This window comes from Spermophilus citellus (assembly GCF_964194105.1).
Source record: "Spermophilus citellus genome assembly, chromosome: 13".
Taxonomy (NCBI): domain Eukaryota; kingdom Metazoa; phylum Chordata; class Mammalia; order Rodentia; family Sciuridae; genus Spermophilus; species Spermophilus citellus.
In genome coordinates, this window is record NC_138193.1 from 53453552 (window position 1) to 53480439 (window position 26888).

The following is a 26888-nucleotide window of genomic DNA, read 5'->3' on the forward strand; positions in this document are numbered from 1 at the left end:
AATGAGTAAATATCTAAACAGATTTTTAAATGTTGATTCTTTCTGTTTACATTTGTGCTACCAAACTCCTCCATCCCAACTATCTAAGTTGGTTATTTTAGCTGCTATGTTTTCCAATGAAGTCTTTGTGGTTGAGAGAGTTTCCTGTGACCTGTCTACTTTTGCATTTAATTGCTCCATGAATCCCAAATTAAGTTCTGTAAGTATTTCATTTTGGTCTGCTGATGAAGCAAAGATCTTTTCAGCACGACTCAAGAAATGTTGCACTTATGACAATTCAAAGGACCAGCATCACAATTTTGAAAAAGTTAGAACTGTTTGACTTCCAGTTTGGTTTTTATCACTTGGAAATAAAATTTAAAATGCTATCAAAGAGCTAAATGAGAGAATGCCAAGGCCCATAATACGTGTCATAAATATTTGTTGAATACATAAAGCAAAATTGTTGGTCTTCATATTATAGTGTACAAAATTATTTGTTTCAGAAAGAGCAAAGTCTTGGGAGATTTTAGATAGAATTTGAATGAAAAGTACCAAGAAACAACCCTCTACTAAATATTCTTACATTGGAATAATAGGTTGAATTAAGAAACTTCTAAGGTGTTTTCAAACTCCACATTATCTCAGGTGATGATTTAGTTTCTTCGGTCAGTAAATGGGTGTTGACACAGATATTGGGGTTAGTTCTTTACACTGTGAAATAATTTGTGTAACCATGAGACAGAGGATAAAGATTGAATAACTTTTAAGGCCAACATTAATCTAGTCACATTTTCTTAGGATGCTCTCAGAAATCTAGTTGCCTGTGACTTTTTTTTCCTTGCTGTAATAGTCAGAACAAGTCAGAGTTCATAAACAAGATCAGGCATTACAGTATAAGAGTATGAGACTATAGAAAGGGGTAAGCCACAAACATCAGGTACTTGCTGCTTATGGTGATTATAAGGCGTGGCATCTAAACAGACAAAAACAACAAAATCATGACAGGATTGTATTGCTTCACTGGTCCACATCTACTGAATTCCAATAAAGTAAATCTCAACTCTGACAAGTCTTAAGAATTACTAATTGAAGAACTTATTGTAAGATAGGAAAACTTAATTGTGATGGTTGTTTATCAAGATACTCGGTTCTGTTTTTGTAAAATTCAAATGAAGTATACTGCTTCTGGCAATGAGACAGATAGCATGAGTAACCCCTATCAGAAAATAGCTAAAAACATAGGTAAAATATGACACATAAAAAAAGTTTTTTTTAAATGACACTTGATAGAATCTAAAAGATAAAACAGTAATGGTAATAATTGAAAGCAGGTAGTCTTGATCACAGCTTTCCCACGGAGGGTTTCTATTGAACCCATGATTTACTACTTTTATCTCTGCATGGAGATTCAGGGAAAGTCTAGTACTTCCCATTCTCTCAAGGTAGAAAGTATAATAAAATTCCTTTATTGCATGAGGTTAAGACTCCAGAATTGTATCATCAATGTAAGGATTAAATTCAACCCTTGAGTACTAGTTTTTTGAATATATTCTTTGACAAAATGGAAAGTTTGTATAAAGCACTAATGTTGCATTACAAAGGACAAAGTTTTTCAAGAAAAAGCACTTGGGCTATCATTTGAGTTGTAAATTAAAGTAAACTTGTTTCCTGGAACTCTACTTTTACTTGAAAAAAATGACTAACAGACTGCAGTTATTCAGCATTGAGTATTTGGCAAATTATTTCTGAAACTGAGCAGTAGAGTGAACATATCATGTACAAGTAAGCAAATGAAATTATGTGTTGTCTCTGATACAATTCAAGCTTTCAATGGGAAATTCAGATTTGGAAAAACTGTGCTCACCACCTTTAGCTTGATAGTTTCCCAATGCTTAAATATTTTTCTGATGGAATGTAATTTTTTTGGTATTGAATAATGTAATGTGTCAACATCTGCATAATTCAGATAATTGTTATTTTAAAATGATCAAGGTATAATGTTAGAAAATTATGCATGTGTAAAAGATTCATTCAGTTGCATGCTAGGTTAATGTATGTTAATTTAACAGTTTAAAAGCTCATTGATAAAGTTTCATATTCTTCATTACCATTAACCTTTCAGAAATTACTACTTGTAGAGTTTGGTATAATATATTAGATACAAAGATCCAAAATTACCTGAAAAGGTTATTAAAATATTTCTGTCTTTTTCAGTTACATGCTTTTGTGAGACCTGATTTTCTTGATGTTGTATGAATACTTCAACCAAAACAATATATGATACAGATATGAGAGTAGAATCATCTGTTAAAGCAGACATTAAGGGATGGGGGATATGGCTCAGTGATATAGCATTTGCTTATCATACATTAGACCCTGAGCTCAATCCCCAGTACTGCCAAATATTGATTAATTAATTAATTAATTAATCTTAAAAAGCCAAACAACAGCAGCAAAACTCAGATATTAAGGAGATATTAGAGATATGGAAGAAATATAAAACAGAAATGTTTCTCATTAAGCTGTTTTGTATAGAAAGTGTATGTATTCTTCATGAAAATATATTAACATTAGTTTTTAAATTATTTCATTTCTTATTTTTAATTTTTAATAGAATAAATGTTGATATATATATAAGCAAAAGCTCATTGGAAGTCTCAATGAAAACATGTAAAAGAGCCAATCTCCAAAAACAAAAGGCCAAATGTTTTCTCTGATAAGTGGATGCTGATCCATAATGCTGGGGGAGAGCATGGGAGCAATGGAGGAACTTTGGACAGGGAAAAGGGAACGGAGGGGAAGGGAGTGGGTAGAGGGGAGGGGTAGGAAAGATGACGGAATGAGGAGACATCATTACCCTAGGTACATGTATGAAGACATGAATGAGGTGACTCTACTTTGTGTACAACCAGAGAAATGAAAAATTGTGCTCAGTTTGTGTGCTATGAATTGAAGTGCATTCTGCTTTTATATGTACAAATTAAACATTAATTAATTAACTTTAAAAAATGAAAAGAATAAAAAAAACATGTGAAAGGATCTTGAGACAAAAACACTTGAGAACTGTTGGCTTAAACTGTCCAGGCAAAAGTCAGTGATTATCAGACTACTGGGTTAACAAGTTTTTCTGGCAATATGCTATTTATTCATAGAGACAGTCCTAAAAGAAGAGCAAGTTAAATGTCAGAAGGAGAAAGAGGAGCCTGTAAAGAAGTCTGTGGCTTCTGGTTGGTGAGCAGTCTGCATGGAGTTTAGTCATGGATCTTTCTACTTTCAGACAGGACCTATTTGCTCCTAACTCTCACAGTGCTTGTGGAATAAGTTTCCCAGGATGTACTGATATTGCTTACCACTTTCACTTCCCTTCCCATCATATAAACCACATGAAGGAATTCCTAATCTGCCCCATTCCTCTTTACATCTAGGGTCTCCTTTACCTGTTAGTGCCCTGTTTGGCTTGGAGACACCTCTACCCAGCTCAACAAATGGAAATAGACTATATAGTTCTTGTCACTAAATTACAAGTCATTCCACTCCACTGAAAGCTCACATCACTATTTCTCCTGTTTATGAGAGGGATAGGAAAAAAATCTTGAACAGAAGAAACTAATGATGTAAAGGTAATTCAAAGTGTTTTGATAATAAGTCATACAATTATGATTTATTCATTTACTGAATAAATATTTACTGAACAATGGTTTCTTGAAGTGGGGCACAGTAGTGAACAAAATAGACAAAATTTTCTGCCTTCCTTGAACTTACAATAGGGAAGAGACAAATTAATGCATAACTTGCATATTTGATAGTATGAGATAAGGAAGAGGGGCAGCATAAAGAATGAGGAGATGAAATACATATATTGGGAAAATGGTTGAAATTTCAGGTAGAGTGGTCAGAGAAAGCCTGTTTGGTAAAGTCAGGTGGGTCTGATCTCCCTCCCTCTCTCCCTCTTTTCCTTCTGATTGAACCCAGAGGTACATAACCACCAAGCTATGTCCTCAGCCCTTTTTGTTTTTTGAGACAGGGTTTCACTAAGTTGCTTCGGGCCCCATTTAGTTGTTGAGACTGGCTTCGAACTCATAATCCTCCTGCCTCAGCTTCCTGAGTTGCTAGGATTTTGGGCATGTGCCACCGTGCCCAGCAGGTAAAGTATATTTTAAGAAAAGATTTGAAGGAATTGGAGAGCTGGCCGTATAATGCCTATGAGAAGAACATTCCTAGTAAGAGAAATAACAAGGCAGGACTGTAAGGAATATGCTTACCTGGTGTATGGGTAGGCAGAAACAGTGAGTGCCTTCAATCAAACATTTGGAACAGATAATTCCAAGTCTTTCTGGAAAAGGAAAATGGCTCAGTTTATCAGGTTGAGATAAATAATCAAGCAGCATGCTCAAAAATAAAATCATAGACCTATCTTCCCCATGAAAAATTTTCTTGCAAAATATTAGGCATCAATTTTAGTCCATTTTGTGTTGCTTAACAAAAATCTGAGGCTGGGTCATATATAGATATGTAAAAAGAAAAGAGGTTTATTTGGCTCACAATTCTAGTCGATGAAAACTCCAAACTGTTTCATGCAGTATCTGGTGAGGGTCCCCTGGCTATATCACAACATGGCTGGGAAGGGGAAAGGGAAACACTCAAATACAGAAAAGACATGAGTGTGACAAAAGAAGGCAGAGAGCAGGGAGGGCTCATGATGCCTCTTTTATTACAATGCTCTCTGGCAGGAACTAATCCACATCTACAGAATGATGAAATAGCATTAATCCATTCATGACGGTGGAGCCTTTGTGACCTAATTTCCTTCCCCAAGGCCTCATCCCTTAATGGTTCTACCACCTTCACACCACCACCCTGGGGACTAAGCTTCCAGGACATGAACCTTTAAGAGACAAATTGCATCCAAACCATCGCAGCATCCAAAGCCATAAATATATTTTAATATACAAAAGACAGTACATACTACAGCATGACTTCATTGGGTGTATCCCAGGAATGTGGGGTTTCCATAACTTTAGAAAATTATTAATTTGCCACCTATTAAGAATAAAAAGTAAGAAAACTTTACATTCTCCAGAAATATAGAGGAAAAAACATTTGATAAACATTTATATAAATTTAATTAGAAATAAAATTAAAACTTCAAAACAAACAGTAATAAAAGGTTGCTTCCTTAATTATATAAAGGAAAATGTAATTTTAAAGAGGTAAAAACTCTAGTAAACAACTAACTTAACAATAAAAAATCAAAAGCATTTCCTTGCAAGGTCAAGAATAAATAAAGAATGGCCCCTTCACTATACCTGGTCAACATCATACTGAAAAATCCAGCCATTAGTGTACCATCAAAAACAAAAAACACGCACACACACACACACACAAAAAAGAAAAAGAATAAAGATTGGAAACATGGAGTGAATAGCTGGCTTTGTGGGTGATATAATAAAAATAGAAACCCAAAAGGAATGTAGTAAAATTAATATAGGAATATATCGTAAATTAATATGTAGGACTATGTAGTCAAATTAATACAAGAATATTAGAAAGATTGCTTAGATGCAAATTCTCCTCTCATATTCAATTGCTTTTCTATATGCCAGAAATAATTCAACAATATAATTTAAAAGACAATATTATTTGTTACAAGAACAACATGCTGAGGAATAAATCCAGGAAAAAATGTACAAGATCTGTGGAGGGGGGAATGATAAAACTTTAAGAGACATTAATGTTCTAAATAGGTAGAGAGAAATACCCTATTTTATAATAATGAAGTTCAGTTGCGAAGATGTCCAGGGACCCATATTGATCTGCATATTGAATTCAGTTCCAATCAAAATCCTAATTGGATTTTTTTTATAGAATTAAAACATTATGCTAAGTGAAATAAGCCAAACACAAAAGGACACATACTGTGTGATTCCACTTATTTAAGAAACAGGTAGATTTATGGAGATAGAAAAAATAGAAGTTACCAGGTGCTGGGATGGGAGAGTGGAAGTTATTGATGAAAAAGTTCTGGAAACAGACAGTAGTGATGGTTATACAACACAGCAGAATGAAAGAATTGTTTTGTTTTTGATACTGAGGGTAGAACCCAGGCATGCTTTACTACTGAGCTGAGCTACATCCCTGGATCTTTTTATTTTTTATTTTGCAATAAGCTCGCTAAATCGCTGAGATTGGTCTCAAATTTGTGATTCTACTATCTTAGACTCCTGAGTTTTTGGGATTACATGCATGCACCACCACACTGGGAAGTATAAAAGAGTTTTGCATTGTTTTTCATTCTAACAGATATTTGGTATTGTTCAACTTTTTAAATATTTGCCAATTTGAGAATGTGAGATTGAAGGTTAGATACATGAAGAGTCTGCTAAAGTAAATAAGTGCTGATGCCACATTCTAACCCTGGTTCATTTGATTCCAATCTAGTAGGCAGGATTTCACAGAAATGGAAAAATATAGGCTTTTTATAACAATGAGTAGTTATGAAAAATGTGATTTTTTATGTTAAAATAATTTTATGTTAGCACTTCCTTTTGGAAAGTATTTCTGAAAATGTGATTTTAGATTAACTGGCTCAGAATCATCTGGTACTAGTGAGAAGGGTGTTACTTATTAGAAGTCAGCAGATTCCTGCCTGGATTCATCTCTAGTTGTACTATAGGAGTGGGATCTAAGTATGCTTACATTTTTAACCAGTTCTCCTGGTTTGGTTTTTGCTTTTTAATAAACCCTGAAATTTAAAAACCTCTACTTAAATGGTTCAGCTAATTGTGTTCACAATTTAGATTTTATTACCTATTGTTTCAAAAACTTTGATTTATCAAATAATTAGAACATTTTTAATCATAAAACCTGAATTCAGCAGAAAAAAATTTTATATAATTGTTGTCCAAAAAAAAATGAAATTGACAGAATGTTAATTATCAAATACCTAGATTTTTATAGGAACCATTAATAGTTTTTTTTGAATTTTTTTTAATATTTATTTTTCAGTTTTCGGTGGTCACAACATCTTTATTTTTATGTAATGCTGAGGATCGAACCCAGCGCCCCGCGCATGCCAGGCGAGCGCGTTACCGCTTGAGCCACATCCCCAGCCCATTAATAGTTTTCAAAATCATGTTTATTTCCAAGTTAACTTAATTTTTATAGTTTGATTATTTTGTTGCAACATTAAATGATTACATTAAGGGATCAAAGTCATACTTTGTAAAAGAGATTTAACAAAAACTGAAAATGATACGTGACAGTTTGTATGTCATGCTTTCAAAACTGGGGCTTTAAATCCTCTATTATATGTAGAAGTTTTAGCTATTCCAAAGTACAATAAGAGATTATTGTTCATATCAATGTAATAAATTGATACTCCCTGATTGTGCATTTTCATTTTGCACATTGTCAGAACCTTGGACCTTAATCTTATTCTTTGATTGACAGTAGCGACCAGGGAAAGAACACTTGTATTGTTTGGGATAGTCACATCTGTTCAACTTGATTCAGTTGAGGGTATTTGCATATTCTTAAGTATTTTTTCTGAGAGGGCTTGAATCCTTCTCAAGTGCTTGATGCATATTTGAAATTCATTCATAGGGTATCTACATGCACTAATAGTTCTGTATAATATTGCTGTGCATAATCTGACAGATAAGACCACATTTTAAAACAAGGTGTTCTTTAGGGATGTTATATTGCATTTTTACTTATTCTGCTGGGCAGAAATGTCATATTTTTGAGGTCTGTTTTAATGTTTTGATTAAACTAGTATATCCTTATTTTAGGCAGATTTGTCAATCATAGGACAAATAAAGATTTATTAAATAAAATTTCAAAGATATTAATGGAAGTTCTTCTTGCCTTGGTTGGAACATTTTATAGAAAATAATTGCAGGACTTCAATGGATTTGTTTAGCTCCTCTTTATTTTTCAGGGAAGGTCACTGAGATTCAAGTGTCCTGACTTGTTCAAGGTCACCCAACTTAGACATTCAGCCTTAAATGTTGCTCTCAACTGCCAGATCAGTAAATGTTAAGAAATAATAGTGTGTATATATATATATATAACCTCTGATTGATGTCATTAAAAAATTATCCATAAAATGTTTTCCTTTCCATTAGAAACACACTCAAGAATTATGTGTTATTCATCATCATATCCCTTCAGAATTTACAGTGCTTTACATGTAATTAATGCCTAGTCATTATTTTGCTGTTTTGTTTCAATTAGGAAATATGATGGCTTAAACACCTTCAGTAGCAGACAGGTTTCATTTTGTGTTTCATTTCTGATGAATTGGCAATAGCAATGTCGAGAAGAATTTTGAAATTTGCTGGGGTTAGTTAGCAGTGCTGCCATGAACCTGAGATCAGAGACCTGTTTCTTCCTTTAAATGTGTGATCTTATGGAAGTGAGAGAGAATTACAAACTGGAATGATCAGAAAAGTTCTTTGGAAAGAAATAAGGATCAAATGACATTATAGATAGAATTTAGATAATATAGGCAAAAAAGAGGAAGAATGCCACCTAGGGTAGAAGTTCTTTTTTTTTTAATTGTTGGTCGTTCAAAACATTACCTAGTTCTTAATATATCATATTTCACAGTTTGATTCAAGTGGGTTATGAACTCCCATTTTTACCCCGTATACAGATTGCTGTATCACATCAGTTACACTTCCATTGATTTACATATTGCCATTCTAGTGTCTGATGTATTCTGCTGTCTATCCTATTCTCTACTATCGCCCCTCCCCTCTCCTCCCCTCCCCTCCCCTTTTCTCTCTCTACTAGGGTAGAAGTTCTGTAAAAAATTTTGAGTGTTAGAAAGGAGAAATACTAGTAGGTTACCTTGTATCATTAAGTACAGTGAAAGGAAGGAAAACCATTATTGACTACTTGTTGGTGCCTAGCCCAGTGTTAGAGCCTTTTTTCACAGTAAATCTGGAGACACTTTGTCCTTGTTTTTATTCCTTGTTTTTCCTTTCCCAAGATATTTAGAGTTTTCTAGTCTTTCCTTTTTTCCACCTGTACTTTCTTTCTAATTTCTTATCTGCCTTACTCAGATATAAAAGCTATAGTGAAACCTCATCATGATTTTATTTATTACTATGTTATAGGAGTTAATTGGAGAAGGAAGTTCTCAGCTGTTATTAACTTTTATTATTTGGGGGCTGGGGTTTTGGCTCAGTGGTAGAGCGCTTGCCGAGCATGCATGAGGCACTGGGTTCGATCCTCAGCACCACATGAAAAGGAAATTTGTGTGTCCACTTAAAAGTAAAAAATAAATTTTTATTTAAATTTATTGTTTGGCTATCAAATAATTTCAAAATATATAATCTTTAAACATGTATTTATTTATTCATTTGTTTGTTTGTTTATTTATTTATGTGTGTGTGTGTGTTTGTGTCTTCTAGGAATCCCCTTCTGGTCGAAGGAAAGCTCTTGCTACTAGCAGCATCAATATGAAACAGTATGCAAGCCCTATGCCAACTCAGACAGATGTCAAGTTAAAATTTAAGCCATTGTCTAAAAAAGTTGTATCTGCCACTCTCCAGTTTTCATTATCTTGCATTTTCCTTCGGGAAGGAAAAGCCACGTAAGTTTCTTTTGTCAAATAAGCTGCTTCATTCACAGTGTGTTTCAAGACACCACAAGAAAAGAACTTTTGGCTCAGCAGACTAGTATTAGTTGAACATCATATAACATAGCCATCATTCTTTATTTCATAGACTGAGTTAAATAAACTCCTTGTTATTTATAAATAGCCTCTTTTGATTCCAAAAAATGAAGTATAGTATAAAACTATATATAATAACTGATTTCAAATTTTGAATTGGATATTATAGGGTATCATAAGTGTTTATCTTCATTGTAGCAGCCTGTAGTCTAAAGTGCAAACAGATAAATTTGTAGAGCTACTTGATGCAACTAAGAAGTGAGAGGAACCCTAAATAAAAAGTTTAGGATAAAAGGGATGAAAGAATTAAGGAAACTTTTTGCCAATTCATGTTTCTTGGCTCAACCTTCCAAAAATTGCTTAGAAAAGTATATGCAGATAAACAATTTACCATGATTATTATCCTTTTCAAAAATCACTTCTGTGTAAAGCAGTGGTGTGCACCTGTATCCCCATTACTGAGGATGCTGAGGTGGGAGGATTGCTTAGCCTAGGATTTCAAGACCAACCCAGGCAACAAAAGCAAGACCTTGTCTCAAAAAATAAAAACCAAAAATTACTTTTTAAACACTGATTAAGCATTGCACAGATTTCTAGACTTGAGTCTAGTCTCTTAAAAGAGTAAAATTCTGATTAGATTAAAACAGAACAGGAGGGAAAAAGTATTAGTTCACTCTGGTTATTGCATACAGTTAGAGTAAATGCATGCTATTGGTTTAATGAAAGAGTTTGTACCTCCTTGAAGTAAAAGATGAAGGAATGAGATAAATGGAAAAGCTATTCTTAGAATTTCCTATTAAAGGTGAGGGGAAAAGGTAGCTATGAACGTTTCAATCCAATCCAAATCACAGTTCTGAACATATCTGACCTAGTGGAATGTGGTTTAGTAACCACAATTATAGTTAATTGGCCATGTCTACTTGAATGATAAGAATGGATTCTGTTTACTGCTCAAAATGAGATGATTGACACTTGTCTACATGGTAGCAAATAACTTGGCAGATAACAACAATAAGCCTCCTCTCAGAGAAGTTAGGTTCTAAGTGAGTGTGGTTAGTCCAGAATGAAAATATCTTAGTCTTTCATCTCAGGACCTTAAACTGTAGTCGAAAATACAGAGATTAAAAATATCTTATCCTGAAGTTTAAGCCAAAAAGAAAGGAAAGGAAACATAGAAAGAAGAGAGAAACAAATTCAGAGCAGATCCTTTGAGGGTGGTCTTCCTTCCATTGGAAGGAATCAAACCCATTCACAGTAATCTGAGTGAGAAGAAATTCAGCTATATCAAATGTCTCAATTTGAATTGAATGGAGACTCTCAGAAATCCCTGAATTTCTTCTCTACCTACTTCTTTTTTTTAAAGATTATTTCCATTAAATTTAATGACTATGTTTTATGATTCAGATTATAAAGATCTTAATCATTCCAATAATATTTGTAATAATATACAATGTAACTTATTTTCTCTTCCCAATTTCATTTATCACCCTTATATTTCTAATGACTGCATGCCCTTTAATATCTAAAGGATTCTTTTTTTTTAGAAATTTATTGGTTGCTCAAAACATTACATTGATCTTGACACATCATATATCGTATATTTATTTCAAATGGGGTATGAATTCTTATTATTCCCCCGTGTACAGATTGCAGAATCACGTTGATTATACAACCACGTTTATACTGCCAAACAAGTGTCTGTTGTATTCTGCTGCCCTTCTTATCCCCTTCTTATCCGCTCCCCTCCCCTTCCCTCCCCTCTCCTCCCCTCCCTCTACCCCAACTACCATAACTCACTTCTCTCACTCTCTCTTATTTTTATATTTTTTTTCCTCCCCTTCGCCTCACATCCTCTTATATGTATTTTTGTATAACAATGCGGGTCTCCTTCCCTCTTCCGTGAAATTCCCCCTCTCTCTCCCATTCCCTCCCACCTCTTGTCCCTGTTTGATGGTAATAATCTTTCTATCTACTTCTTCCAAACTTACTTACCTTCCCCAACGAAAAATGTTCAGGGTTAAAATATAAGTAAATTAAAGTGAAAATATTAAGCAAATTAACATTTTAGGAATGATATCTTTTGAAATTAAAAATTTTTAATATTTTTGAGTCTATATGTCATGTGATATGCAGCTATACTATTGATTGATTGGTTGATTTTTGATGCTGGAGATTGAACTCAGGGGTTCTTTACCACTGATCTATATCCCAGTCCCTTCAATTTTTTATTTTGAGACAGGGTTTTAAGTTGCTGAATGCCTCACTAAATTGCTGAGGCTGCTCTGAAACTTGCAATCTTCCTGTCTCAGCCTCCCAAATTGCTGGGATTATAGTTGTGCACCACTGCACCTGGCTTATCCTATTGCTTTATGAATAGCATACAGATTTAAATTAACTCCTAATTGGTTAGTTTTTAATTTTCCTCTCTTTTTACTTATTAAACATGCTATTTAAAAATTAATGAATAGGACTACTTAGATTATTCAATTTTCTTATACAACTGTTTAAAAAGACTTATTTGCAGATTTACAGAAATAAAGAATATATTACTATTATAGATTGATATCCCTTATCCAAAATGCTTAGGACCAGAAGTGTTTCAGATTTCAGATTTTTTTAGATATTGGAATATTTACATGTACACAATGAGGCATCTTGGGGATGGGACCAAGTCTAAACACTAAATTTGTTTGTTTCATAGACACCTTATACACCTTATATGCCTGAAGGTAATTTTATACAGTTTTTTAGTGCACCTGAAGTTTCACTACAACCTATCATGTGAACTTGGGTATGCAATTTTTCTCTTGTGTCGTTATTTCAGTGGCTTAAAAAGTTTGGGACTTGGAAACATTTAGATTTTCAACTTTCAGATAAAGGATACTCAGCCTGTATGTCTTAAGAAATAATACTTTTTCAAGCAATGTCATTTAAATTAACTATTATAATTTGATTATGTCTTTTTTTTGATGACCAAAATTAATTTGTGACATGTGTTTTTATTTGCTAAATCTGGGAAAACCCACTGGGTTTCCCCGTCTCTGTTGCCATTGATTATGTCTTTAATCATTAATGTAGGGATGAAGACATGCAAAGTTTGGCTAGTTTGATGAGTATGAAGCAAGCTGACATTGGCAATTTGGATGACTTTGAAGAAGATAATGAAGATGATGATGAGAACCGAGTGAACCAAGAAGAAAAGGCAGCAAAAATTACAGGTTAGTTTTATTATCATTAAACTAAAAGTTTTCTCTTGTTTTGAAGAGTTGAAACATTATTTACCAGAAAAAAAAATTCCACTAAGATTTTTTTCCTTAAACCTTTTAGTTCTCTGAAAGCTTTTTATGCTTATTACAATTGAACAGATTTTTAGCAGTTTAAGATCAAGTCCAAAGATAATCAAAGAAACATAAAATTCTTTGCTGTAATTTCAGAATTATAGTATAAAGCAACTTAAATATGCTCATATTTCTTTGTCAATGTATGAATGAAACCTCTGACATAAAGATATGCCTTAAAGGGATGATAAAACAAAACAAGAAGATAAACAAGAAGCTTCTCCTAGCTCATGTTCATATAGTTACATGAATTATATGGATATTCTGTTTCAGATTTGCATATATTTATGATATATGCCATGAAGCTATCGCTTCTAGTTGGTTTGATCAAACTACTAAGATGTTAAGTAGTTAGAACCTCCTTTTTAATCGTTGGTTAATAGTTATCGCTAATCTGGTTATTACACAGAGGAACTGATTTTTACTTTATTGGTGTGAAAATCAAGTACTGTTTATATATTTCTTTTAGTTAACTGCTCTAAATTTCTGGATTGATGTCCCTTCACTACTATGTGATCAATTCTTGTTTTTTTTCCAAATGAATTGATACTTTGGTATTTTTCTCTTGGCTTTGCCTCAATTCCTGCTACCACATGGGGATCAATCACATTGATCACCGTGTAAATCCTTAGCCAAAATGTTCCTAGACTTTGTTCCAGTGACTTTCACTTCTGCTCCACATCTAGAAATCTACCATGGGAAACAAATCAGACTTGTATGTAACAGTACATGTTTTGTCATGTGCAGATTTTATAAATTATTATTTTCTAATTTGTGATTGAAATTTTGATTTTTTTTTGATCCAAGATTGTTCAGGAGTGTTTATTTTGAGTTTGTTTATTTCTAGTTTATTAATTCAATAAGATTCAAAAGTTCTTTGGATTTCAAGTTTTAAAAAACATTTTATTGATGTTTTTTCTTGGTCTAGTTATGTCATGTATTTTTGTAAATTTTTCGTAAATATCTTTTTTATATGCACATTCTTATAACTTCATTCTCATTTGTATGCTTGCCCCACTTAATGCCTCATGCCTTGAAATTTTACTTTATATTGATATTTTTAACATACTTAATTTGGGGGACATATTTATCCCTTTATTCTGAATATTTATATTTCTCTTATAAATAGCATATGGCTAATCTAACCTTATAATATTTGGCCTTTAATATTATATGTCTTGATAACTGACATACTTAATTTCATTTATAGTATTTCTTTTTGTACTTTTATTTTGTGTCTTTTCTTAGTAATTTTCTCACCTGTTCCCCAAATTTTGCCTCTCTTAAGAATTTTTAATCAAATATTTTAATAGAATAATTTGGAAAATATATATTCTATTTTTATATTAGAGTAGTAGTTTATTAAAAAGCTAGATAGTTAAATGAATAAAGCCATCCATCAATACTAACATAAAAAGTAAAATAGAATCTATTGACTCTTTTAAAAATTTGTTTATTCTTTTTAGATATACATGACAATAAAGTATATTTTGACATATTATACCTGGAGTATAATTTCCCATTCTTGTGGTTGTACACAATGTTGAGTTACACTGGTCTTGTATTTATATATAAACACAGGAAACTTATGTCTGATTCATTCTACTGTCTTTCCTATTTGCATCTCCCTTCCTTTCCCTTCATTCCCATTTGTCTAATCCTATGAACTTCTATTCTTTTCTTCCCCTTACCCTGTCTTATTGTGTGTTAGCATCACATATCAGAGAGAATGTTTGGCTTTTGGTTTTGGTGGGATTGGCTTATTTCACTTAGCATGATAATCTCCAGTTCATTTACCAGCAAATGCCATAATTTTATTCTTCTTTATGGCTGAGTAATATTCTATTGTGTATATAAAAATTTCTTTATCCATTCATCTATTGATGGGGCCTAGGTTTTTTTAAAAAATGCTGATTTTTTTAAAAAAATTAGTTGTAGATAGACATAATGTATTTATTTTGTTATTTATGTTTTATGTGGTGCTGAGGATCAAACTCGGTGCCTAATACATGCAAGGCAAGCACTCTTCCACTGAGCTACAACCCTAGCCCCAGTAGTATGCTGATTTTAAGTTTTTGGGGTACATATCAAGGAGTGGGATAACTGGGTCAAATATGGTTCCATTCCAGGTTTTCTGAGGAATCTCCATACTGCTTTCCAGAGTGGTTACACCAATTTACAGTCCCACCAGCAATGTATGAGTGTACCTTTTCTCCCACATCATTGCCATCATTTATTATTACTTGTGTTCTTGATAATTGCCATTCTGACTAGAGTGAGAATCTCAGTATAGTTTTGATTTGCATTTCTCTAATTGCTAGAGATGTTGAACATTTTTTATGTTTGTTAATTGATTGTATTTCTTCTTTTGTGAAGTGTTCGTTCAGTTCTTTTCCCATTTATTGAGTTGTTATTATTATTATTATTATTAGTGTTAAGTTTTTTGAGTTCTTTATATATTCTGGAGATTAACGCTCTATCTGAGGTACATGTGGCAAAGATTTTCTTTTATTCTGTAGGCTCTTTCTTCACATTCTTCATTATTTTCTTTGCTGTGAAGAAACTTTTTAGTTTTATACCATCCCATTTATTAATTCTTGATTTTACTTCTTGTGCTTTAGGAGTCTTGTTGAGAAATTTGGTTCCAGAGCCAACATCATGGATTATTTGGGCATATTTTTTCTTCTAGTAAGCATAGGGTAATGCCCAGGTCCTTGGTCTACTTTTGAGTTGAGTTTTGTGCAAGGTGAGAGATAGGGGTATAAATACATTTTGCTGCATGTGGATTTCTAGTCTCCCCAGCACCATTTGCTGAAGAGAGGCTTTCCTTTCTCCAATGTATGTTTATGGCACCTTTGTCTAGTATGACATAACAGTATTTATGTGGGTTTATCTCTGTGTCTTCTATTCTGTACTATTGGTCTTCATGTCTGTTTTGGTGCAAATACCATTCAATTTTGTTGTTTGTTTGTTTTTTACCAAGTTGTTCATTTTTGTTTCTCTCTGTAGTATAATTTCATGTCTGGTATTGTGATGCCTCCATTTCATTTTTCTCACTAGGGATTGCTTTGGGTATTCTGGGCCTCTTATTTTTCTAAATGAATTTTATGACTGTCTTTTCTATTTCTATGAAGAATGTCATTGGAATATTAATAGGAATTGCATTAAATATGTACACCACTTTTGTTAGTATGGTCATTTTGACAATATTAATTCTGCCTATCCAGGAATATGGATTCATCTTCAAAGTTCTTCGATTTCTTACTTTAATGTTCTGTAGTTTTCATTTTAGAAGTCTTTACATCTTTTTTTAGATTGAGTCTCAATTTTTTTTCCCAAGGCTATTGTGAATGGGATAGTTTTTTTAATTTCTCTTTCTATTGATTCCTCACTGTTGTATAGGAATGCAGTTGATTTGTGGGTGTTAATTTTATATCCTGCTACTTTACTGAATTCATTTATGAGTTCTAGAAGTTTTCTGGTGGAGTTTTTTGGGTCTTCTAAATATAGAATCATGTCATCAGAAAATAAGGATAGTTTTGAGTTCTCCTTTTCAATTAGTATTTCTTTAATTTCTTCTGGCTAGAGTTTCAAGGACTAAGTTGAATAGAAGTGGTGAAAAAGGGCATGTTTCAGTTTTTAGAGAGAATGTTCTCAATTTTTCTCAATTTAGAATTATGTTAGCCTTGGGTTTAGCATATACAGTTTTTACAATGTTGAGGTATATTCCTACTATCCTTAGTTTTTCTGGTGTTTTGAACATGAATGGATGCTGTATTTTCTCAAATGCTTTTTTCTGTATTTATTGAGATAATCTAGTCTTTAAATCTATTGATGGGATGAATTATGTTTATTGATTTCCATATGTTGAACCAACCTTGAATTTCTGGGATGAAGCCTACTTGGTCATGGTGCACTATTTTTTAATATGTTTTTGTATGTAATTTGCCAGTATTTTATTAAGAATTTTTGCATCTATGATCATCAGGGATATTGTTCTGAAGTTTTGTTTTCCTTCTTTGGTGTGTCTTTGTCTGGTTTTGGTATCGGGGTGATACTGAGTTCATAGAATGAGTTTGGAAGGGTTCCCTCCTCTTCTCATTCATGGAATAATTTGAGAAAGATTGATGTTTGTTCTTCCTTGAATGTCCAGTAGAACTCAGCTGAGAATCCATCTGGTCTTGGACTTTTCTTTGTTAGTAAGCTTTTTATTTTATTTTTATTTATTTACTTTTTGTGTGTGTGGTTGTAGATGGACAGCATGCCTTTATTTATTTTTATGTGGTGCTAAGGATTGAACCCAGTACCTCACACATGCTAGACAAGCGCTTTGCCACTGAGCTACCACCCCATCCGCATGTTTGTAGGCTTTTATTTATTTATTTTTATTTCTTAGGTTTTTTTAGGTAGACACAATACCTTTATTTTGGTATTTTTTTTTTGTTTTTTTGGTTTTTGTTTTTTTATGTGGTGCCCAGAATCAAATCCAGTGCCTCACGCATGCTAGGCGAGTGCGCTACCACTTGAGCCATATCCCCAGCCCGTTAGTAGGCTTTTGTTGGTGTCTTCCATTTCATTGCTTGAAATTGATCTGTTTATGTCTTCTTTGATATAAGGAGAGCAACTAAGAACAGAGCAGGGAGGAAGAGCATGAGGAAAAGACTAACATTAAACAGAGACGAGTGGTGGGAGGGAAAGGGAGAGAGAAGGGAAACCGTATGAAAATGGAAGGAGACCCTCATTGTTACACAGAATTACATATAAGAGATGGTGAGGGGAAAGGGGGAAAAAAAACAAGGGAGAGAATTGAACAACAGCTGATGGGGAGGTAGAGAGGGAAGATGGGAGGGAAGAGGAGTGGGGGATAGTAGGGGATAGGAAAGGTAGCAGAATACAACAGTCACTAATATGGCATTATGTAAAAATGTGGGTGTGTAACCGATGTGATTCTGCAACTTGTATTTGGGCTAAAAATGGGAGTTCATAACCCACTTGAATCAAATGTATGAAAGATGATATGTCATGAGCTATGTAATGTTTTGAACAACCAATAAATTTTCTGTCCTCCTGTTTCAATTTGGGCAGGTTATACATCTCTAGAAATTTGTCAATGTCTTCAAGGTTTTCTATTTTATTATAGTATAAATTTCAAAATAGTTTCTGATTATCGTATTTCAGTAGTGTCCATTGTGATATTTCCTTTTCATCACAAATTTTAGCAATTTGAGGATTCCACCCCTTCCCCCCGTTAGCTTAGCTAAGGATTTATCAATTTTATTTATTTTTCCAAAGAACCAACTTTTTGTTTCATCGACTTTTTTTTTATAATATTTTATTGTTGGTTGTTCAAAACATTACATAGTTCTTAATATACCATATTTCACAGATTGATTCAAGTGACTTTTTTGAGTTATTATTTTTTGTTTCAATTTTATTGATTTCAGCTCTGATTTTAAATATTTTCTGTCTTCTGCTTTAAGTATTGATTTGTTATTTTTCTAGGGCTCTGAGATATAATGTTAGGGTATTTATTTGGTGACTTTCTGTTCTTTTAAGGAGTGCACTCAATGCAAGGAACTTTACTCTTAGAACTGCCTTCTCTGTGTTTCAGAGATTTTGATATGTTGTATCGCTATTCTCATTTACCTCTAAGTATTATTTTGTTTCATCCCTGATTTCTTCTGCTATCCATTGGTTTCAGTAGCATGTTACTTAGTCTCCAGGTGTTAGACTAGTTTCTATATTTTATTTTATTGTTGATTTCTAATATCATTCCATTATGATCTAATAGAATGCAAGGTATTATCTCTACTTTTTTGTATTTGCTAAGAGTTGCTTTGTGGTCTAAGATATGGTCTATTTTAGAGAAGGATCCATGTGTTGCTGTGAAGAAATTGTATTCAGTCATAGAGGGATGAAATATTCTGTATATGTCTGTTAAGCCTAAGTTATTATATTTTTAGTTCTGTAGCTTCTCTATTTAATTTTTGTTTTGAGAATGTATCCAGTGGTGAGAGAGGTGTGTTAAAGTCACCCAGTATTAGTGTGTTGTGGTCTTTTTGATTCTTGAAATTGAGAAGGGTTTGTTTGAGGTATGTAGATGCTCCATTGTATGTGGGGTATAAATATTTACAATTGTTATGACTTGTTGATGTATGATTCTCTTAGGAAGTATGAGATGTTCTTCTTTTTGACTATCCTCCTAAATGATGAAAGTTGCGATATGATTCCCTTCTTTCTGTGAAAACTTTTGGCTACTATTATATTTATTTCAGTAATATTGTATTGTTTTTCCCAAAAATAAATGCTAACAGTTGCATTGTATTTTATAATGATCTCAGCAATTTTTAAATGCCATTTCCCATATTTGAGCTGTTTGTTTAAAATCTTTTAAAGAGTTTTGATTTGTTTGAATATTTTCAGAAGGATAAATGAGTGTCCTTCCCCTGTCACCACCAATGACCTTTCACCTACCTTGTCTTAGTCCATTTACGGATTTCACACTAGGTAATTTACAAACAACAGAAACTTGTTGATGACAGTTATGGAGGGAGGCTAGGAATTTCAAGATCAAGGAGTTAGTAGATTTAATATCTAATGAGGGATCAGTTTCTAATAGATGGCATGCCAGGAGAGCAAATAATAAGAGATTCAAACTTATTCCCTCAAGTCCCTTTATCCCAATTTTTAGAACAGTTTTCAGTTTGTTTTTTTATTGTAGTCTGTTTGCATAATGTAATTTTTTGTAAATTTTCCATAAATATCTATTTTACATGTATGTTCTATTTGTTGGATTTAGCATTAGATTAGACTTTTCATATGATCTAATCTCCTTCCAAAGGCCACATCTCTTAATACCCATCACCCTGGTGATTAAGTTCCAACATATGAATTTGGGGGTATTCAAAGCATAACATACCTATCTTTCAAAGTTTAATTCTGTTGCTGTATAACTTGGAGATGCTTTTCATACCCATTTCCTGATAATCTTGACTATTCCATCTTTATAATACTACTCTATATTTGCAAATACAGGCCTTTTCCTATAGCATGAGTTTTTATCACTCTGATAGAATATTAATATGATCATGTTTGGAGCAGGGTATGCTCTTTTGATAACAGCAATAGAAGAAAATATAATAATATTTTATAAGTTCTATACTAGTATTGAAAGGAAAATAAAGGGTTTTTTAAGCTATATATAGATTCAGTGAAAGCATTAGTAATATTTTGCTTTTATGGTTAAACCCTCATTGCTTAAGTATGGGACATATGCCTTAAATTTTCTAAAATTCACTGGACATGGTAGTTCATGCCTGTAATCCCAGTGATTCAAGAGACTGAGACTTAACTTTTTTTAGACTGTTTAAAATTCTCTTACCCTAATTGAAGAAATTATTTTAATTCAACTTGTGATTATTCAAGATTCCTTTAGAATGCTACTGATTTGTGTTACTATTATTTTCATTTTTCCCCTGTGTCTTATAAAATAGAAACTCTCAAGGTAGAGTTTCTAATTATTTTTTCATTTCTAACTTCTAGCGCATTTTCTGGAACATATTAAAAATTGAATATGTGTTAACTAAAAGACCATAGCAAATCATTAGGTCCTCCCTTCTCCTATTGTAGACCATTTTTGACCACTCTGGCTTATAATCCTGTTCCATTGACCTGTAAACATATACTGCCTTTTACAAGGTAAGGTTTCTATTTTATGGAAGAAACATGTTCTGGACAATACACATAATTAAAAGCTAAATAATTTAAGACTAGTTTTCCAAAAGTAATAAATGTAAAATGTGAATGGAAGGGGTAGATAGGGACCATGGGTGACTAGATACATGTTCTAAGTCAGTATGTCCACATCGTACCATATTTTTTTGCTTTGATATTACATTTTCTTCTCAGCATTTTACGTTACATTTGCAGGGAATAGTGACTTAAATAACTGGCTTCTTTAGTTGCATTTTTTTTAGCACATATAATTTTATTTCACCAGCCTCTTCACTTTTTAAATGTTTGAGTAAGGTAGATTTAGGATAATAAAAAAAAGGACACTAAAATTTAACTATAGTACTATTCATATTCAAGAGTAAACAAAATGTATTTCATAAAAACAGTACAAGTAAAGTATGGTGGGTATTTATACTTAACAGCTAAAATCGGAAAACTTAAACACAGCTTATATTCACTCTTTTTACTAGCTTTGAAATAGTTATCAACATAATTTTTATGGATGAAGGGATGAGTATGCTAGATTTTTCCCTATTATACCTTAAGAAATATAAATGTATAAAATATTATTGCATTATATTGATAAAAATTATACTGGCTGTATTATTTCTCCAACTGAACATGAAATCTCCTCTTTAAAAAAAATTTTTTTTTTAGTTGTAGGTGGACACGATACCTTTATTTGTTTATTTTCTTGTGGTGCTGAGATCAAACTTGGTACCTCACAGATGCTACGCAAACGCTCTCTGAGCCACAACTCCAGCCCCGAAACCTCTTCTTGAAGGAATAGATTGCTAGCAATTATTTTCTGTATATCTTAGATTTACACATAGAGGCTATTCATTTATCTAGTAATTTCTTATGTAAAGTTGCTATTAAATCGGCAATAATTAATAAAATAATGTCTAAAATTACAGTCTTTGCTGGAAGGTGAAAGTAAATCCAAAGTATCTATATTTGGACTGATCAAAAGTCCCTTCCCTGTTCTGTCTGAAACAGACTTTCTTAACTAGAAACATATTTTGAGACTACTTCTCAGGAATTTTTTATTGATGTTACATATATTGATACATTCTATAGAGATGTAACACCAGTGAATGGGCAGGAGAATTTTTAGTTACAGTTGAATTGGAAAAATCCTTGAAATGTACCAAGAGAAATAGACCTTGGACTTAGAAAAAACAAAGCCTTTTAATGGAAAGTTTGCTGCAGCCAAGAGTAGAAATTATATATGATTGCACATAATAAGCTTCCATCTATATGGCATCTTAGTATGCTTGAATTAATATTTGGCAGTATGCCCATCTTTGGAATTATTCTTGTATTTCTTTTTTGACATTTGTTTTTCACTTTGGTTTTTTTATTTGTTTTGTTGTGTTTTTGTGCTCTGGGGATCAAACCTATTCCCTCCTGCATTCTAGGCAAGTGATTTACCACTGAGCAACATCCCCAGTCCCTATGTTGAATTTCTGAATACACACCAACAGAGGTAAAAAAGACTCCTGCATAAATGGCAAGGTCCTCTTTAATATACCTCAAAAAAATCAGGTTCAATGGAAACAGTTTATAGCAAGCATTATTGGGGACACTCAGAAATTAGGAGACACCAGAAAGAACACTGGTATTTTTTGCTTATTGCAAAGGTCACCATGAGTGCCTAATCAAATTCAATCAGATATTCACACTTACATGACCCATGCAGGCTAAACTTAGTTAGTATTAGATTTACTTCAAAGAATATTGCGTAAGACACAGGATATACTTTTTTTTTTTAATTAACCAGAGTGAGTCCTTAACAGTCTAGGTGCTATTCTTTGTACTATACTACCAAATGAGAATTTGGGTATAGAGAGACAAGATCCACATAGTTAAGAGCAAGGATTGCCTTAGTTTGAAATCCCATGCTGCACAAGAGCTGATGTCTTTTGTTATAGTTTCCTAGATATAATTTCCAAAGTCCATGGAAAGGACATGCCCAGTTAGATGAGTCTCCACATTCAGAGAAGCTCAAAGCTATGGCCTTCCACCAGATATGTAGTCCATTCAGAGTCCTATTATCCAATTATAATGCAATTTGCCAGTCAGTATTCATTTTTACTATAACACAAGGTTGCTTGGTGTTTCCTAATCCTTTCCCATAGTTGATAAAGTTAATTTGGGAGAAGGAAGGGAGAGTGACATATTGGCTACTTTCAGGGAACAAAATCTAACAGCACAGATGTGAGTAGAAAAGATACCAGTTACATATCTGAAGAACTAGAGTTGATGATGGTATGACTCAGGCATCTTAGATTAAATGTCTTGTTTCCGAGTGCTATGAATGGGGATAAGTGAGTCTCCTAATTTTGATTAGAAGATTCCTTAGAATAAACATGAAGCTGTGGTCAGTGAATACATCCATTACTTGGGTATCTACCCTCCAGTATCCAGGACACTCATAAACAAAACTATACAATTTCTGTGAACTCGATAATTTTCTTTTAATGAGCACCTATCTAGGAGGTCTACATAGATAATAGGAATTTTTAGAAAATTGCATATTATTTAGACATTAACATTGAGAAGTAAGGAAAGAAACAGAGAGGTGGTGGGGAAGTTCTGATCCCTTGAGCTAAGAAGTTTAACAGCTACCTTTTTTAAAAGGATATTGAAACCTCAGGATGAGAGACCAAAGATAGCAGGAATATTTCTTCACAGTGTTTAGAATTCAAATGTGCCACGAATAATAAAAGTAGCAGAAATCACAGATTAGAAATTTATCCTACTTTATGTGTTAATCTTAAACTCTAATGCTATTTTATTTAAATACTAACAAATAACAACTGTACATTATCTAACTTCCTCCCACCTCCAATTCTCTGGGAGAATTTTGCTGATATTGAGAACCTAACAGGGCTAGAATGGAAGTTAGAGCTCTAAAGAAGTTAGAACTGAACACATTTCCCCTAAAAACTGGGAACAAGACAAGAATGTTTACTCTCATTACTTCTGTTCAACATTATATTAGAAATCCTAGCAAAAGAGCATGATGAACAATCAGTGTAGAAAAATCTACTGTATTTCTACATATGAACAACAAATATTTGGAAAATGAAATTAATAAAATAATTCCATTTACAGTAGCAGTTTAAAAAAAGACTACTTAGAAATAGATTAACAAAGGATATGAAAAACCTCTAACAGAAAAGTGTAATATATTACTGAATAATTAAAGAAGATCTTAATAAATGCAGAGATATTCCATATTCATAGATTAGAAGACTCTTAATATGTCACTTCTCACCAAATCTGTATATAAATTTAACTTGATGCCAATTGTAATCCTAGCAGAGTTTTTGTTGTTGTTGTTGTTTTGTTTTGTTTTGTTTGTGTTTGTGTATACACTGAAAAGCTGATTCTAAAATATACTTAGGGATACAAAGGATCTGAATAACCAAAAATCAAAACAAAATAAAACAAAACAAAAACACACACACACAAGCCTGGGGTAAAAAAACAACAACCCAAATTATACATTAAGATTTACTATAAATCTACAATCAAGATACCATAGTATTGGCATAGAACAGATAAATAAATGAACAGATCAGGCACTCAATAAGCCAACTACTGAGAGTTGTAGTTTCCAGTTAGCTATGTTATCTTGAGGGAAAATAGCTGATAATCTACAATAGTGTGTTGCTTAACTATGGTATTTGGTAAGTTAGATGTGTTAAAATTATTTTCAATTTACAATGGTTTATGGGGATACATCCGTAATAAGTATGAGATTAAAATTTGGCAAATTAGACTTCATCAAAATTTAAAACTTACACTCATCAAAATAGAACATTAAGAAAATATATGAGTAAAGCACAGACTAGAAAACAAAAATAGTAACAAAGTATATATATGACACAGGTCTTATTTCTGAGAATAGATTTTTAAAAAAATTTTTTAGTTGTAGATGGACACAATGCCTTAATTTTATTTACTTTTATGTGGTGCTGAGGATCACACACAGTGCAAGGCAAGTGCTCTACCACTGAGCCATAACCCCAGCCTGAATAGATTTTTTTAAACCCCTAGAACTCAATAATAAAAATACAAAAAAAGACTATTCTTTTTTAAATGGGCAAAGATTTGAACATATGGTTCATGAACAAAAATATACCACTAGCCAATAAACACATGAAAAAGTTCTCAGCATCACTTGTCATTAGGGAAACAAATGAAAATCACAATGAGATACAACTTCACACCCACAAGAATAGTTAAAATTTATGAGACCAACAATACTAAATGTTAGCAAGGATATAGACCAACTGAAATTCTCATTCATTATTCATTAAGTATAATAGTACAATCACTTTGGAATTTATTTCAACACTAGCTATATACTTCCCTCTTGATCCATCAATTCTACTCTTTGATATTTATCCAAATGAAATGAAAACTGTATCCACACTAAGATTTGCAAAAAGGCATTTATAGCAATTTTATTCATAGTATCCCAAATAGGAACATCAGGTATACATCAACAGGAGAATGGCTAAACAAGCTAAAGTTTATTCATGTGTGGAATATTCTACAATTAAAAAAAAACTATATGGACAACCTTCAGCCTTTGGTTAACACAGAAAGGGAGGGAAGGGAAGTATAGAAGTTTAGTGTATTATACAAAGGGGAATGAAAGAAAGGGGTAGGGATGGGAATAGGAAAGACAGTAGAATGAATCAGACATAACTTTCCTTTGTTCATATATGAATACATGACTAGTGAAACTCATGTACGACCACAAGAATGGGATCCTAATTAGAATAATGTATACTATGTTCAAATACATTCTACTGTCATGTGTTTCTAAAAAAAAACTATATTGATATGCTCAACAACATAGTGTTTCTCAAAACAATTATGCTAAGTGAAAGAGGACTTACATAAAAGAATATATAGTGTATACTATATAATTCCATTTATACCATGTTCGAGAAAAGGCAAAAGTAATGATATCTGAAAAAGATAGAACAATGATAGCCTTTGGGGCTGAGGATTGACACCCATCCCCCCCAAAAAAAGGCATGAGAAAATATTGGGAGATGAGTAAATGTTCTGAATCTTGGGTCACATTTGTCAAAAATTCATTGAATTGTACATTTTGGTTTATACCTTTTCCATGTATGTATAAGTAAAATACTAGAGGATAACATGTAAAAATTATAGTATATAGATTAGTAAAAAAATGATATCCAACTTTCTGTTTTATTGATCTACTGTTTAGTATAGCTAGTCTCCAAAGATTATCTACTAATGAACCATTCCTCCCAATATTCATGCTCCTTTGTAGTCTCCTCCCTTGTCTCTGAGCTAGCCCTGTAAATCTATGAATAGAATATTGTAAAAATGACTTTGTATGACTTCTAAAGCTAGGTTATAGATGCCTTATAGCTTCTGCCTGGGCCTCTTATAATACATACTCTAGGAGAAACTAGCTGCCATGTAAAAAACCTACCTACCCTGAGACAAATGTGCTAAAAAGACCCCCAAACTAGTCATGTGGACATTTAACTTAGAAAAGAATGCCTACACCTGTTTTTCTAGTCTTCCCAACTGAAATACCAAACATGTAAGTGAAGATATAATTTTAGATCTTTAGCCCTGTCAAGCTTTACAGCCACCACCTAACTTCAATGAACTACCCATCTAAGTCCAGGCAACTCATAGAACTGTCAAAGACAAAAATTTATTTTAAACCACCATATTTGGGAGTGATGGCTTAAACCATAACATTTCTAGAGTTAAATAAAATATTATAAATAGATACATATACACATATGTAGGCGCAGAGATAAATACATAAATAAAAACATCTGTTACTATAAATAAATAAATATCTTCTGTCTTTCTGCCCTCAAAACCATGATGTTAAGTATTGTAACTCAGTTTATTCACGTATTCATTTACAACATACATTAAGTACTAGATATATGATAAAAACTACTAGTTTTTAGAAATACAAGGTGAAATTGTGCTCTATATGTATAATAAGAATTTTAATGAATTCCTTTGTTGTCATGTATTTAAAATAATAATAATAATAATAATAATAGGGAAAAAAAGAATTGGCCCAAAGAGAAATTAGTTAAAAGAGAAATGTACAATCAGAGAAATGA

At 32.7% G+C, this 26888-nt stretch overlaps 1 protein-coding gene and 1 pseudogene across 2 annotated transcripts in view; one reads left to right on the top strand and one right to left on the bottom strand.

Annotated features, from left to right (window-relative positions):
• The window catches only part of LOC308632773 (centromere protein I-like), a 358828-nt pseudogene that overhangs the window by 157110 nt on the left and 174830 nt on the right, over positions 1-26888 (bottom strand). The gene's annotated exons all lie outside the window — the stretch shown is intronic.
• Positions 1-26888, top strand: part of LOC308632401 (EH domain-binding protein 1-like) — a gene marked incomplete at its 3' end in the record, with an annotated part of 76295 nt that overhangs the window by 43940 nt on the left and 5467 nt on the right. The window contains exons 3-4 of the mRNA XM_081264483.1: positions 9402-9583; positions 12743-12882. Of these exons, the coding sequence (XP_081120609.1) occupies positions 9450-9583; positions 12743-12882 (274 nt within the window). The 5' untranslated portion in view covers positions 9402-9449. The remainder of the gene's footprint in view (positions 1-9401; positions 9584-12742; positions 12883-26888) is intronic.